The 13,390-nt window shown below is 41.4% G+C and overlaps 1 protein-coding gene across 1 annotated transcript in view; it reads left to right on the top strand.

Annotated features, from left to right (window-relative positions):
* Window positions 1–13,390, top strand: part of LOC121927112 (transmembrane 4 L6 family member 1-like) — a 27,283-nt gene that overhangs the window by 12,139 nt on the left and 1,754 nt on the right. The window contains exons 2-4 of the mRNA XM_042460671.1: window positions 1,872–1,937; window positions 2,758–2,903; window positions 5,802–5,988. Coding sequence (XP_042316605.1) covers window positions 1,872–1,937; window positions 2,758–2,903; window positions 5,802–5,988 — 399 coding nt within the window. The remainder of the gene's footprint in view (window positions 1–1,871; window positions 1,938–2,757; window positions 2,904–5,801; window positions 5,989–13,390) is intronic.

Below are 13,390 nucleotides of genomic sequence, written 5' to 3'. Positions count from 1 at the left end.
GGGGGGTGGACATGTTCTGTCCCTTTTTTGTCCCCCTCCCCCATTGCCCTCTTCAGCTCTGATGACAGGGCAGCAGGTGACTTTAGAGAAGAGAGGCCCCATCATACACACTCTTCTGTCTCTGAAAACCTTGACACTATTTTTTTTCAGTGAGTGTTGCTCTTACCTCTTGCTTACTTTGATTTTGCAGAGCTTGGGAAAAGTGGCTTTTGGTGATTAGTAAGTTGGCAATTATTGCGTTGTGTGAGAGATAGCAGTTTATCTCACAAGCAGAAGTATTAGTTTTTGCAAGTAGAAAGTGAGCCAGTACCACCCCTACTACCACCACTCAGGGTCTGGCAAGGAAATCAAATAGGCTTAGTGTTGTTGTTTTTTGTTGGAAATGTATTAAAATAGGTTGCTTTACAAGTATAAAAGTCTGTATTAAATCTTATTATCTTTAACATATGCTCTTCGAACATGGAGGAGAGAAAGAGAAGAAAGAGAATTGCAGATTAATGGAGGATGAAGAAATTAGGCTAAATGCATACAAACTGATGCAGGAAGATCAGTATGTGAAGAGATCTTGTAGCACCTTTGAGACTATCTGTGTAAGAAATTGTAGCATAACCTTTCATAGACCAGGTGTACTTTCTGAGATGTATGGAGTGAACTGGACCTTTATAATCAGACTGTATGAAAATAGTCAAAGAAATGCAGAACTTCTGGGTATGGTGATGAGATGACAAGTTCAGTTTTCACAATGGTTGTTGAGAGTCAAAAGTAGGTTGAAAGATGTTGCCTAGGGCCTGGGTTGATGGATGATCCTATGAATAGTGGAGGGAGTTTTGGAATGTGGTTTGTGCAGACAAGGAACCAGAGAGGAGATATGATAAGCTGTCCTTGTAAGGCTTGGATGGCCTTGTAAGGCTTGGATGTTAACCAGTGTTGTAATGTGTAGTGTGTGAGGAAGCTATTGTTTCTGTTCAACCCACTGTTGGTGGATTTGAGTTTGTGGATATATTGTAATTCAGCTATTTCTGCTACAACTTCTTTTGCACAATTAGACTACAAGATCCCTTTCCTCACTGATTTTCCAGACTAACATGACTATGTCTCTGATGTAGAAAGAGAGGATGTATAGCTAAAACCAATAAACAGGAAATTACATGTATACATGCTATACCCAAACTCTTAGAGAGGCATGCAAGTTAGAAATTACTGTACATAGGCATACAGTTATTTCATTGGACCTAATGGTAAGAATGGCAATGATATTTTTCTTTCATCCACCATTCCTTGCTTCATCATCACCTGAAACATTTTCATTTATAATCCCTGCTTTCCTGGAGGAAAGTCAATGGTCTATTGCAGATATAACATTATATCATAGTTGAATGTTATGCATGTTAGCTACAGCAAGCCTCAGGCATGGATGCCTCTCTTTCCATTCTTCTTTTCTAGTGTGGCTGCCATGAGGCAGTTGTAAGCATTAAAACAATTTCTATGGTGAACAAATTATGATTTGGCAACTAACAAAACATACAGACTAGGATCATAAACTATCATTTGATCAGTTTGATCCTGATTGTTTTAAACTAACCAGATTTCCATTCACTTAGGATACAATGGCAAACTCTGGTTATCCCAGAACAGGAAGTGAAAATTCAACTGTCAATCCAACTGGCTTGACAGTTGGGGACACCATCTTGTCTTAAGTCTCAATCAGCAAAAATTCTTGGATTGGCCCTCTGTGTCTATCCTAATGTTCCATTCCTTTGTCAACCATAATGTCACTCCATCTTGGCAAGAATAAATCCCATAACACATTTTGCAAGGGCATGTAATGGCTATTTCTTCAGTAATACATTTTTCTGTGTTTCCCTTTTCAGGTTTTCTTGCCAGCATTTATGATGCTGGGGGCAGGTGGAGCAGGATGTCATGCAAACAAATGTGGGGTAAGGAATAACCTTTAAACTGGGGAAAGCAGTTTTATGGGAGAGAAAAATCGTACGTGGGAAATGTGGTGGTAATGAGATGTAAAAGTAGGAAGAGTTAAATTGTTACCTTTTGAAACTACAACTCCCAGAATCCCCAGATAGCATGGTGCATTCTGGGAGCTGTAGCCTCTAGAAACCACTTTTCCAAGTTCTGTAAAATCATAGTAAGCAAGTGGTAAGAGGCACAGTTGCCCATGGTGCCCTATAGGCACAGGTTGGCCCTCCTGGGACATTTCAGCCTCCCAACAGTTCCCAGAATCAGAACTGGAAAAAAGGTGCCTTTTAGGACTACAACCTCTAGAAACTCCTGCCCAGCATGGGTTATTCTGGAATCCGTAGTCCAAAAAAGTAACTTTCTGGCAGCTATAGTCCAAGAAATAGTAAATTGTTCAATTACATTTGTATGCTCATTCATCCAAACACCTACGCCACAATATATTTCATATAATTTAACAAAAGAGTGGAACAGGACAAATGTTGAATGCTTAGGTACATGTTAAATATCTCAGATACAAATGTTAATAGGAGTAGAGGGAAGAGATGTGGGTGTTCTTAACCCCTTTCTCGTCCAACTTTTAATACTCTAAATCACATGCCCCTCAAAAAGCTTTCACTGATTTATTACATTTATATCACACCTTTCATCCAGAGAGCTCAAAGCTACCCTCTTTATTCCACTTTATCCTTAAAATACCCCAGTGAGATAAATCAAGTTAGAGTGAGTGACTGGCTTCTCCAATGCATGTGTGTCTCTGAGCCTGAAGTTTTTTTCTTTCAGATGGTGCTGTCTGTTGTCTTTGCTGCCCTGGGAGCTGCAGGTGGAGTCTACTGTGTGATCATTTCATCTTTGGGGTTAATTAGTGGTCCTCTATGTGATATCGGTGATGAGATATATGTCTATCCTTTCCGGAACGACACCTTGGCGTGAGTACAACAGAAACTATTCCCTGCAGTTCTGAAGTCGGTACACAGATATGGTAGATGTGGCACATGCACATCTTTCTCCAGGTTCTTCCCAGTTCTTTTGTTTATCCCTTCCCCATTTGCTGTAGTGAGCAGGACACCCTAAACTGTAGGTGAGTGGGACTGTCCATACCATCATATTTCCCATCACTATGTATAGGTGTAAGAGCTGGACAGTGAAGAAAACAGATAGAAAGAAAATCAATTCATTTGAGATGTGGTGTTGAAGAAGAATGCTAAGGGTACTATAGGTGACTAAAAATACAAACAAATGGGTCCTGGATTCTCCAAAGAGCGCTGAAAAAGGGCAACCTGCCGGCACCTGTTTTCTTTCCACAGGGAAGTCACAGCCATCAAACCACATGGTTTCCCTGTGGAGTAAAAAGAACCCACATCGAGGCTGCCACGCGGATGCCACGCGGCGCTTGCGTAACAATGGCGGTGCCCATGTGTACAGGGGCCCGCCATTTTGAAGCCCTCATACCGTGCTAGGGTTGAGGGGTGTCTGGAAGCACCACCCTGAGGCAACCCTAGCATGTGACAAGGGCATCAGAAAGGGCCGGTCTGTACCGGCCCTAAGATGACTAAAATGAAGCTGTTGCATTTCAGCCACATCATGAGAAGGCATGACTCACTAGAAAAGACAATAATGCTTGAGAAGGTGGAAAGAGAGGAAGATAGATAGATGGATACATTTAACCAAGGAGGACACAGCCACGAGTCTGCAAGACCTGAACAGAGCTGTTGAGGATAGGGATCTTGGCAGTGATGTATTTAAGTCTTTTACTCCAAGTCTCAAGTGAAGTCTTGAGTCTCTACCTTCAAATCTCAAGTCAAGTCTCAAGTCCATGCAAGATACTTTCAAGTCAAATCTCAAGTCTGGGAGCCACCTTTCATAGAAAAAGAAGAGGTGGTGTGTGTGTGTGTGTGTCTGTGTGTGTGTGTGCAGAGAGAGGGGTAGAGTTTCAATAATAAGAAAATCAAGAAGATGTGCACAAAGTAGGAGGACAGGATGGATCCTTCTAAAGTTCTTTTTTCTATCAGCAGTAGCAACAAGACTTGCCCCCAGAGCTTCAGGCACATTTGTATCTCTGAGGGGGGAAAGACAGCAAACATGTTAGGCAATATGTTTCTTGAGCTCTACTTGGCAGACTCTCTCTGCTACATATCAGAGGAGCCATGAAAACTAGCTTTAGAGGGATCATACTCCTGCCTCAAGTCAAGTCCAAGTCATGTCACTGAAGTGACTTGAGTCTGACTTGAGTCAATCAACTCAAATCTACATCACTGAAAAAGACTGTAATACTAGGTGCAAACTTTCTTGCTTTATTATGACCAATAATTCCAAGGCATGGGAAAACGTTAAAGACACAAGGGAAATGTTTGCAGCACAATATACAGGTAGCATCTTTTGGGCAAAGAAAGTGACATTGTTCAAGTAATATTTGACCTGTATGATAATGCAGAAACCAGTCTGACCTATTGATTATTGCAAACATCACGTGTTAAACAGAACAGTGCAAGTGCTTTTGCAATTTCACAGTTAATGTCTCCCACCACTACCTCCTCCTCTTCCTCTTCTTCCTCTTCCCCCACCTCATGCTCCTTCAGCAGTTTCTCTGACCTTAGCTGTTATCTTCCTCTCAGTCCATGGTGTCCCGACCAAATTTTATCTCTTTTTTATGTGCCCTTGCATGTCTTCCATTTAAAAAAATGAACAATGTATAATTCTTCCTGTACAACATATGCTTCTTTAACCCCTCTGGACAACATCTCAGCTTATAATCAGAGCTGCAGTCATTACATTAGAGAGGGTTTATGTCATGAATCACAAGTTTTTAGTGATTAATTTAATAGTAATTAATTTAATTTAATGTAATGATTCAGTTAATTAATAGGTTATATTTCATATAGCTGCATGTGAGAACAGTGCTTATTCTAAAGCAAAGGGCATACTTTGATCTTAGGTGACACTCTTCTGTACTGTAGAAAAGGCATTCCTACTAAAGTTTCACATAAAAAGAGAATGCTTCTTCCAACTAAGGTGGTGCTATCTACGTTTTTTATATAATTGTATTAATACACATGTGCATATATACCGACACATGAATACTTCTCATGAAGAATTACTAAAGCTGCACCTGCACTGCCAAAATAACCCAGTTTGACACCACTTTAACTGCCATGGTTCAATGCTATGGAATCCACTCTGGTGAGCTACAATTCCCAGAGTTCCATTGCACTGAGCCATGGCAGTTATTTTGGCAGAGAGGAAACAGCCTGGGTTAAGAGAAGCAAAATGTTACCTGTGTTCACAAATAACTAGTCTGATATTTTATTATTATTATTATTATTATTATTGGTATCAAATAGGTTTTATATTTTGCTTTAATTTGTTGCAAAATGCCTTTGGGAAATCATTTTTAAAATATCTATCTTTAGGATTTTCAAAAGCAGATAAATATATAATGTGAGTGGGAGAAACTACAGCCCCCCCCCCCCCAAATCCCTTTGGCCAGATTAGTTGGGACCTTTTGGGCGATGTAGTCCAAAATGTCGGAGCATTTTAGGAGTTACTATTATTTTTTTAAAAAAAGTAGCTTTCTGAGGCTGATCACTCTTTCCAAATGTGTACACCTACAAGCTGTAATAGCTCTAGCAAAACTGTCTAAAAGCATTTGAAAAGCAATTTATCTGTGTATTTAGCCTTGCTTTTCACTTTTGCACATTCTAAACCCAGCCAACCTGGTGAGAACGCTTTAAGGGTGATGGATGATGTCTTCTTCCTCCTCTTCCTCCTCTTCTTCTTGAGATGAAATTTCTTTTTTAAAAAAACCAACTTTAACCTTTCCCATGCAGAGACAATTATCTGTTAAACCAGACAACCTGGAGCATTTGCAAAAAACCAGAAAATGTAATCCTCTGGAACATTGTGCTGTTCTCCCTCCTGCTGGCCATCGGCACAGCCGAAGCAGTCCTTTGCCTCATTCAAGTCATCAATGGGCTCATCGGATTCCTATGTGGCTCATGCTTGAAGAAAAGAAAGGTGAGTGCTTGGATTGGGTATGCACAGTACAATGTAACTTCAAGATGGACAAAATGGCAGTGCTGTGATCTGTGCAGGACTTTGGGCAGCTGTCTAGGGGCCTATCTGGTGGAGTGAGCAGAACAGTGTCCTCCATAGTAGAAAATGGTTTCTGTGGTCTTTTATCTAGATAAGGCAGAGGTGCTCCTGGTCAGTCAAAAGGCAGATCAGGGAACAGGCCCTCTGACTGCACTGAACAAAGTTACAATCCCCCTGAAATCTCAGAAATTGCATCTAGAAATTTAAGATCTGCAAAGGAATATTAGCTGTTCCACCAACATTATGGTTCTGTCAAGTCTGTGAGCCTTTCAGGATCTGACTCCGTGTTTGTGGAACATGCTTCCTCTGCACCTCTGGCTGGAGTAGGATCTGATCCACTTTTGTAAAAGGTTGAAGACCTTCTTTGATTTGCCAGATTAAGTTACTGAGCATGCCTAAGGTGGCTGAGATGGGCAGTGGCTGAGGAAGATTTTGTTTGTTTTGTTTTTAGCATATTAGTATTATTTTAGTGCAGGGGTAGGCAACCTGCGGCCCGCGGGCCAGATGCAGCCCAGCGAGGCCTTGGGACCGGCCCCAGCCCGGTCCTGCCACCGATTGCCGCTGGGGCCTTTGGGGGGCAATTGTCTATAGAAGCCTCAGAAACATGCATTTATATTAACATTTTTTTAAAAATCAGCCAATTTTTTCACGTGTCCTCCATTTTTTAAAAAAAGTGTCTTCCATTTGAAAATTTTGTCCTACATTTGTCCTGGTTTATTTATATATTTAATTAATGGAGGATGAAGAAATTAGGCTAAATGTATACACTGATGCAGGAAGATCAGTATGTGAGAGATCTTGTAGCACTTTGAGACTATCTGTGTAAGAATTTGTAGCATAACCTTTCATATGACCAGGTGTCTTTTCTTGAGATGTATGGAGTGAACTGGACCTTTATAATCAGACTGTATGAAAATAGTCAAAGAAATGCAGAACTTCTGGTAGGGTGATGAGATGACAAGTTCAGTTTTTTCACAATGTTGTTGTTGAGGGTCAAAGTAGGTTGAAAGATGTTGCCTAGGGCCTGGTTTTGATGGATGATCCTATGAATAGTGGAGGGAGTTTTGGAAGTGTGGTTTGTGCAGACAAGGACCAGAGAGGAGATATGCTCAGCTGGTCCTTGTAAGGCTTGGATGGCCTTGTAAGGCTTTTGGATGTTAGACCAGTCTTGTAATGTGTAGTGTGTGAGGAAGCTATTGTTTCTGTTCAACCCACTGTTGGTGGATTTGAGTTTGTGGATATATTGTATTCAGCTATTTCTGCTACAACTTCTTTTGCACAATTAGACTACAAGATCCCTTTCCGTCACTGATTTTCCAGACTAGACATGACTATGTCTCTGATGTAGAAGAGAGGATGTATAGCTAAAACCAATAAACAGGAAATTACATATAGTACATGCTATGCCCAAACTCTTAGAGAGGCATGCAGGCTAGAAATTACTGTACATAGGCATACAGTTTATTTCATTGGACCTAATGGTAAGAATGGCAATGATGATTTTCTCTCTTTCATCCACCATTCGCCTTGCTTCATCATCACCTGAACATTTTCATTTATAATCCTGCTTCTTCCTGGAGGAAAGTCATGTGGTCTATTGCAGATATAACATTATAGTACATAGTTGAATGTTATGCATGTTAGCCACAGCAAGCCGGCATGGATGCCTCCTTTCCATTCTTCTTTTCTGGTGTGGCTGCCATGAGGCAGTTGTAAGCAGTAAAGCAATTTCTATGGTGAACAAATTAATGATTTGGCAACTAACAAAACATACAGACCAGGATCATAAACTATCATTTGATCAGTTTGATCCTGATGTGTTTTAAACTAACCAGATTTCCATTCACTTAGGATACAATGGCAAACTCGGTTACCCAGAACAGGAAGTGAAAATTCAACTGTCAATCCAACTGGCTTGACAGTTGGGGACACCATCTTGTCCTAAGCTCAATCAGCAAAAATTCTTGGACTGGCCCCTATCTCTATCCTAATGTTATTCTTTGTCAACCTAAATGTCACTCCATCTTGGGCAAGAATAAATCCCATAACACATTTTGCAAGGACATGTAATGGCTATTTCTTCAGTTATACATTTTTCTGTGTTTTCCCTTTCAGGTTTTCTTGCCAGCATTTATGATGCTGGGGGCAGTGGAGCAGGATGTCATGCAAACAAATGTGGGGTAAGGAATACCCTTTAAACGGGGAAAGCAGTTTTTATGGGAGAGAAAAATCGTACTGGGAAATGTGGTGGTAATGAGATGTAAAAGTAGGAAGAGTTTAAATTGTTACCTTTTGAAATACAACTCCAGAATCCCCAGATAGCATGGTGCATTCTGGGAGCTGTAGCCTCTAGAAGCCACTTTTCCAAGCTTCTGTAAAATCATGTAAGCAAGTGGTAAGAGGCACAGTTGCCCAGGGGGCCCTATAGGCACAGGTTGGCCCTCCTGGGACATTTCAGCCTCCCAACAGTCCCAGAATCAGAACTGGAAAAAAGGTGCTTTAGGCTACAACCTCTAGAAACTCCTGCCCAGCATGGGTTATTCTGGAATCCGTAGTCAAAAAAGTAACTTTCTGGCAGCTATAGGCCAAGAATAGTAAATTGTTCAATTACATTGTATGCTCATTCATGCCAAACACCTACGCCACAATAGATTTTCAATAATTTAACAAAAGAGTGGAACAGGACAAATTTGAATGCTTAGGTACAGTTAAATATCTCAGATACAAATGTTTAATAGGAGTAGAGAGAAGAGATGTGGGTGTTCTTAACCCCTTTCGCGGCCAACTGTTAATACTCTAAATCACATGCCCCTCAAAAAGCTTTTCACTGATTTATTACTTTATATCACACCTTTCATCCAGATAGCTCAAAGCTACCCTCTTATTCCACTTTATGCCTTAAATACCCCAGTAAGATAAAGCAAGTTAGAGTGATGACGTGGCTCTCCAATGCATGTGTGTCTCTGAGCCTGAAGTTTTTTCTTTCAGATGGTGGCTGTCTGTTGTCTTTGCTGCCCTGGGAGCTGCAGGTGGAGTCTACTGTGTGATCATTTCATCTTGTGGGGTTAATTAGTGGTCCTCTATGTGATATCGGTGATGAAGATATATGTCTATCCTTTCCGGAACGACACCTTGGCGTGGTAGACAACAGAAACTATTCCCTGCAGTTCTGAAGTCAGGTACACAGATATGGTAGATGTGGCACATGCACATCTTTCTCCAGGTTCTCCCCAGTTCTTTTGTGTTTATCCCTTCCCCATTTGGCTGTAGTGAGCAGGACACCCTAAACTGTAGGCGAGTGGGACTGTCCATACCATCATATTTCCCATCACTATGTATGGGTGGAAGAGCTGGACGGTGAAGAAACAGATAGAAAGAAAGTCAGTCTCTTTGAGATTGGTGTTGAAGAAGAATGCTGAGGGTACTATAGGTGACTAAAAATACAAACAAATGGGTCCTGGATTCTCCAAAGAGCGCTGAAAAGGGCAACCTGCCGGCACCTGTTTTCTTTCCACAGGGAAGTCACAGCCATCAAACCACATGGTTTCCCTGTGGAGTAAAAAGAACCCACATCGAGGCTGCCACGCGGATGCCACGCGGCGCTTGCGTAACAATGGCGGTGCCCATGTGTACAGGGGCCCGCCATTTTGAAGCCCTCATACCGTGCTAGGTTGATGGGGTGTCTGGAAGCACCACCCTGAGGCAACCCTAGCATGTGACAAGGGCATCAGAAAGGGCCGGTCTGTACCGGCCCTAAGATGACTAAAATGAAGCTGTTGCATTTCAGCCACATCATGAGAAGGCATGACTCACTAGAAAAGACAAATGCTTGAGAGGTGGAAAGAGAGGAAGATAGATAGATGGATACATTTAACCAGGAGGACACAGCCACGAGTCTGCAGACCTGAACAGAGCTGTTGAGGATAGGGATCTTGGCAGTGATGTATTTAAGTCTTTTACCCAAGTCTCAAGTGAAGTCTTGAGTCTCTACCTTAAATCTCAAGTCAAGTCTCAAGTCCTGCAAGATACTTTCAAGTCAAATCTCAAGTCTGGGAGCCACCTTTCATAGAAAAAGAAGAGGTGGTGTGTGGTGTGTGTCAGAGAGAGGGGTAGAGTTTCAATAATAAGAAAATCAAGAAGTGTGCACAAAGTAGGAGGACAGGATGGATCCTTCTAAAGTTCTTTTTTTCTATCAGCAGTAGCAACAAGACGTGCCCCCAGAGCTTCAGGCACATTTGTATCTCTGAGGGGGGAAAGACAGCAAACATGTTAGGCAATATGTTTCTTGAGCTCTACTTGGCAGACTCTCTCTGCTACATATCAGAGGAGCCATGAAAACTAGCTTTAGAGGGATCATACTCCTGCCTCAAGTCAAGTCCAAGTCATTGCACTGAAGTGACTTGAGTCTGACTTGAGTCAATCAACTCAAATCTACATCACTGAAAAAGACTGTAATACTAGGTGCAAACTTTCTTGCTTTATTATGACCAATAATTCCAAGGCATGGGAAAACGTTAAAGACACAAGGAAAATGTTTGCAGCACAATATACAGGTAGCATCTTTTGGGCAAAGAAAGTGACATTGTTCAAGTATATTTGGACCTGTATGATAATGCAGAAACCAGTCTGACCTATTGATTATGTGCACTCGGGTTCGAAATGAATTCGTTCCGCGGCCGCTTTTAACCCGAAAGCCTTCGTAGCCGAATTGCCATAGCGCAATGGGGAAAGCCGCGTTTCGTGCGAAAACGAAAAAGCACCAAAATTTTCTCGTATCCCGAAACATTCGTACCCGGAACTGATTCCTAGGGTTTTTCGTATCCCGAAATTTCGTACCTGGTATTTCTATCCCGGGTCCCTGTATTGCACATCACGTGTTAAACAGAACAGTGCAATGCTTGCATCCAGTTTGTCCCCCCCTACCTCCCCTCTTCCGCTTCTTCCTCTTCCCCCACTCATGCTCCTTCAGCAGTTTCTCTGACCTTAGCTGTTATCTTCCTCTCAGTCCATGGTGTCCCGACCAAATTTTATCTCTTTTTATGTGCCCGCGTGCATGTCTTCCATTTAAAAAAATGAACAATGTATATTTTCCTGTACAACATATGCTTCTTTAACCCCTCTGGACAACATCTCAGCTTATAATCAGAGCTGCAGTCATTACATTAGAGAAGGGTTTATGTCATGAATCACAAGTTTTTTAGTGATTAATTTAATAGTAATTAATTTAATTTAATGTAATGATTCAGTTAATTATAGGTATATTTCATATAGCTGCATGTGAGAACAGTGCTTATTCTAAAGCAAAGGGCATACTTTGATCTTAGGTGACACTCTTCTGTACTGTAGAAAAGGCATTCCTACTAAAGTTTCACATAAAAGAGAATGCTTCTTCCAACTAAGGTGGTGCTATCTACGTTTTTATATAATTGTATTAATACACATGTGCATATATACCGACACATGAATACTTCTCATGAAGAATTACTAAAGCTGCACCTGCACTGCCAAAATAACCCAGTTTGACACCACTTTAACTGCCATGGTTCAATGCTATGGAATCCACTCTGGTGAGCTACAATTCCCAGAGTTCCATTGCACTGAGCCATGGCAGTTATTTGGCAGAGAGGAAACAGCCTGGGTTTAAGAGAAGCAAAATGTTACCTGTGTTCACAAATAACTAGTCTGTATATTTTTATTATTATTATTTATTAGTTATTGGTATCAAATAGGTTTTATATTTTGCTTTAATTTGTTGCAAAATGCCTTTGGGAAATCATTTTTAAATATCTATCTTTAGGATTTTCAAAGCAGATAAATATATAATGTGAGTGGGAGAACTACAGCCCCCCCCCCAATCCCTTTGGCCAGATTAGTTGGGACCTTTTGGGCGATGTAGTCCAAAATGTCGGAGCATTTTAGAGTTACTATTATTTTTTTAAAAAAAGTAGCTTTCTGAGGCGTGATCACTCTTTCCAAATGTGTACACCTACAAGCTGTAATAGCTCTAGCAAAACTGTCTAAAAGCATTTGAAAAGCAATTTATCTGTGTATTTACCTTGCTTTCACTTTTTGCACATTCTAAACCCAGCCAACCTGGTGAGAACGCTTTAAGGGTGATGGATGATGTCTTTCTTCCTCCTCTTCCTCCTCTTCTTCTTGAGATAAATTTCTTTTTTTTAAAAATCAACTAACCTTTCCCATGCAGAGACAATATCTGTTAAACCAGACAACCTGGAGCATTGCAAAAAACCAGAAAATGTAATCCTCTGGAACATTGTGCTGTTCGCCCTCCTCGGCCATCGGCACAGCCGAAGCAGTCCTTTGCCTCATTCAAGTCATCAAGGGCTCATCGGATTCCTATGTGGCTCATGCTGAAGAAAAGAAAGGTGAGTGCTTGGATTGGGTATGCACAGTACATGTAACTTCAAGATGGACAAAATGGCAGTGCTGTGATCTGTGCAGGACTTTGGGCAGCTGTCTAGGGGCCTATCTGGTGGAGTGAGCAGAACAGTGTCCCCATAGTAGAAAATGGTTTCTGTGGTCTTTTATCTAGATAAGGCAGAGGTGCTCCTGGTCAGTCAAAAGGCAGATCAGGGAACAGGCCCTCTGACTGCACTGAACAAGGTTTACAATCCCCCTGAAATCTCAGAAATTGCATCTAGAAATTTAAGATCTGCAAAGGAATATTAGCTGTTCCACCAACATTATGGTTCTGTCAAGTCTGTGAGCCTTTCAGGATCTGACTCCGTGTTTGTGGAACATGCTCCTCTGCACCTCTGGCTGGAGTAGGATCTGACCACTTTGTAAAAGGTTGAAGACCTTCTTCTTTGATTGCCAGATTAAGTTACTGAGCATGCCTAAGGTGGCTGAGATGGGCAGTGGCTGAGGAAGTTTTGTTTTTTTGTTTTTAGCATATTAGTATTATTTTAGTGCAGGGGTAGGCAACCTCGGCGGCCCGCGGCCAGATGCAGCCCAGCGAGGCCTTGGGACCGGCCCCAGCCCAGTCCTGCACCGATTGCCGCGCTGGGACCTTTTGGGGGCAATTGTCTATAGAAGCCTCAGAAACATGCATTTATATTAACATTTTTTAAAAAATCAGCCAATTTTTCACGTGGTCCCCATTTTTTTAAAAAGTGTCTTCCATTTGAAAATTTTGTCCTACATTTGTCCTGGTTATTTATATATTTAATTTTTTTTTTAATTATTTAATTATTTTTTGTGCTTCGGCCCCCAGTTTTGTCAGGGACAGCAACCCGGCCCCCGGCTCAAAAGATTGCCTACCCCTGTTTTAGTGTTTTTTGTTTTTTTATTTTGTGGTTGTTTT

This window comes from Sceloporus undulatus, chromosome 3 (assembly GCF_019175285.1).
Source record: "Sceloporus undulatus isolate JIND9_A2432 ecotype Alabama chromosome 3, SceUnd_v1.1, whole genome shotgun sequence".
Taxonomy (NCBI): Eukaryota; Metazoa; Chordata; class Lepidosauria; order Squamata; family Phrynosomatidae; genus Sceloporus; species Sceloporus undulatus.
This window is presented reverse-complemented; position numbering and strand designations above follow the sequence as displayed.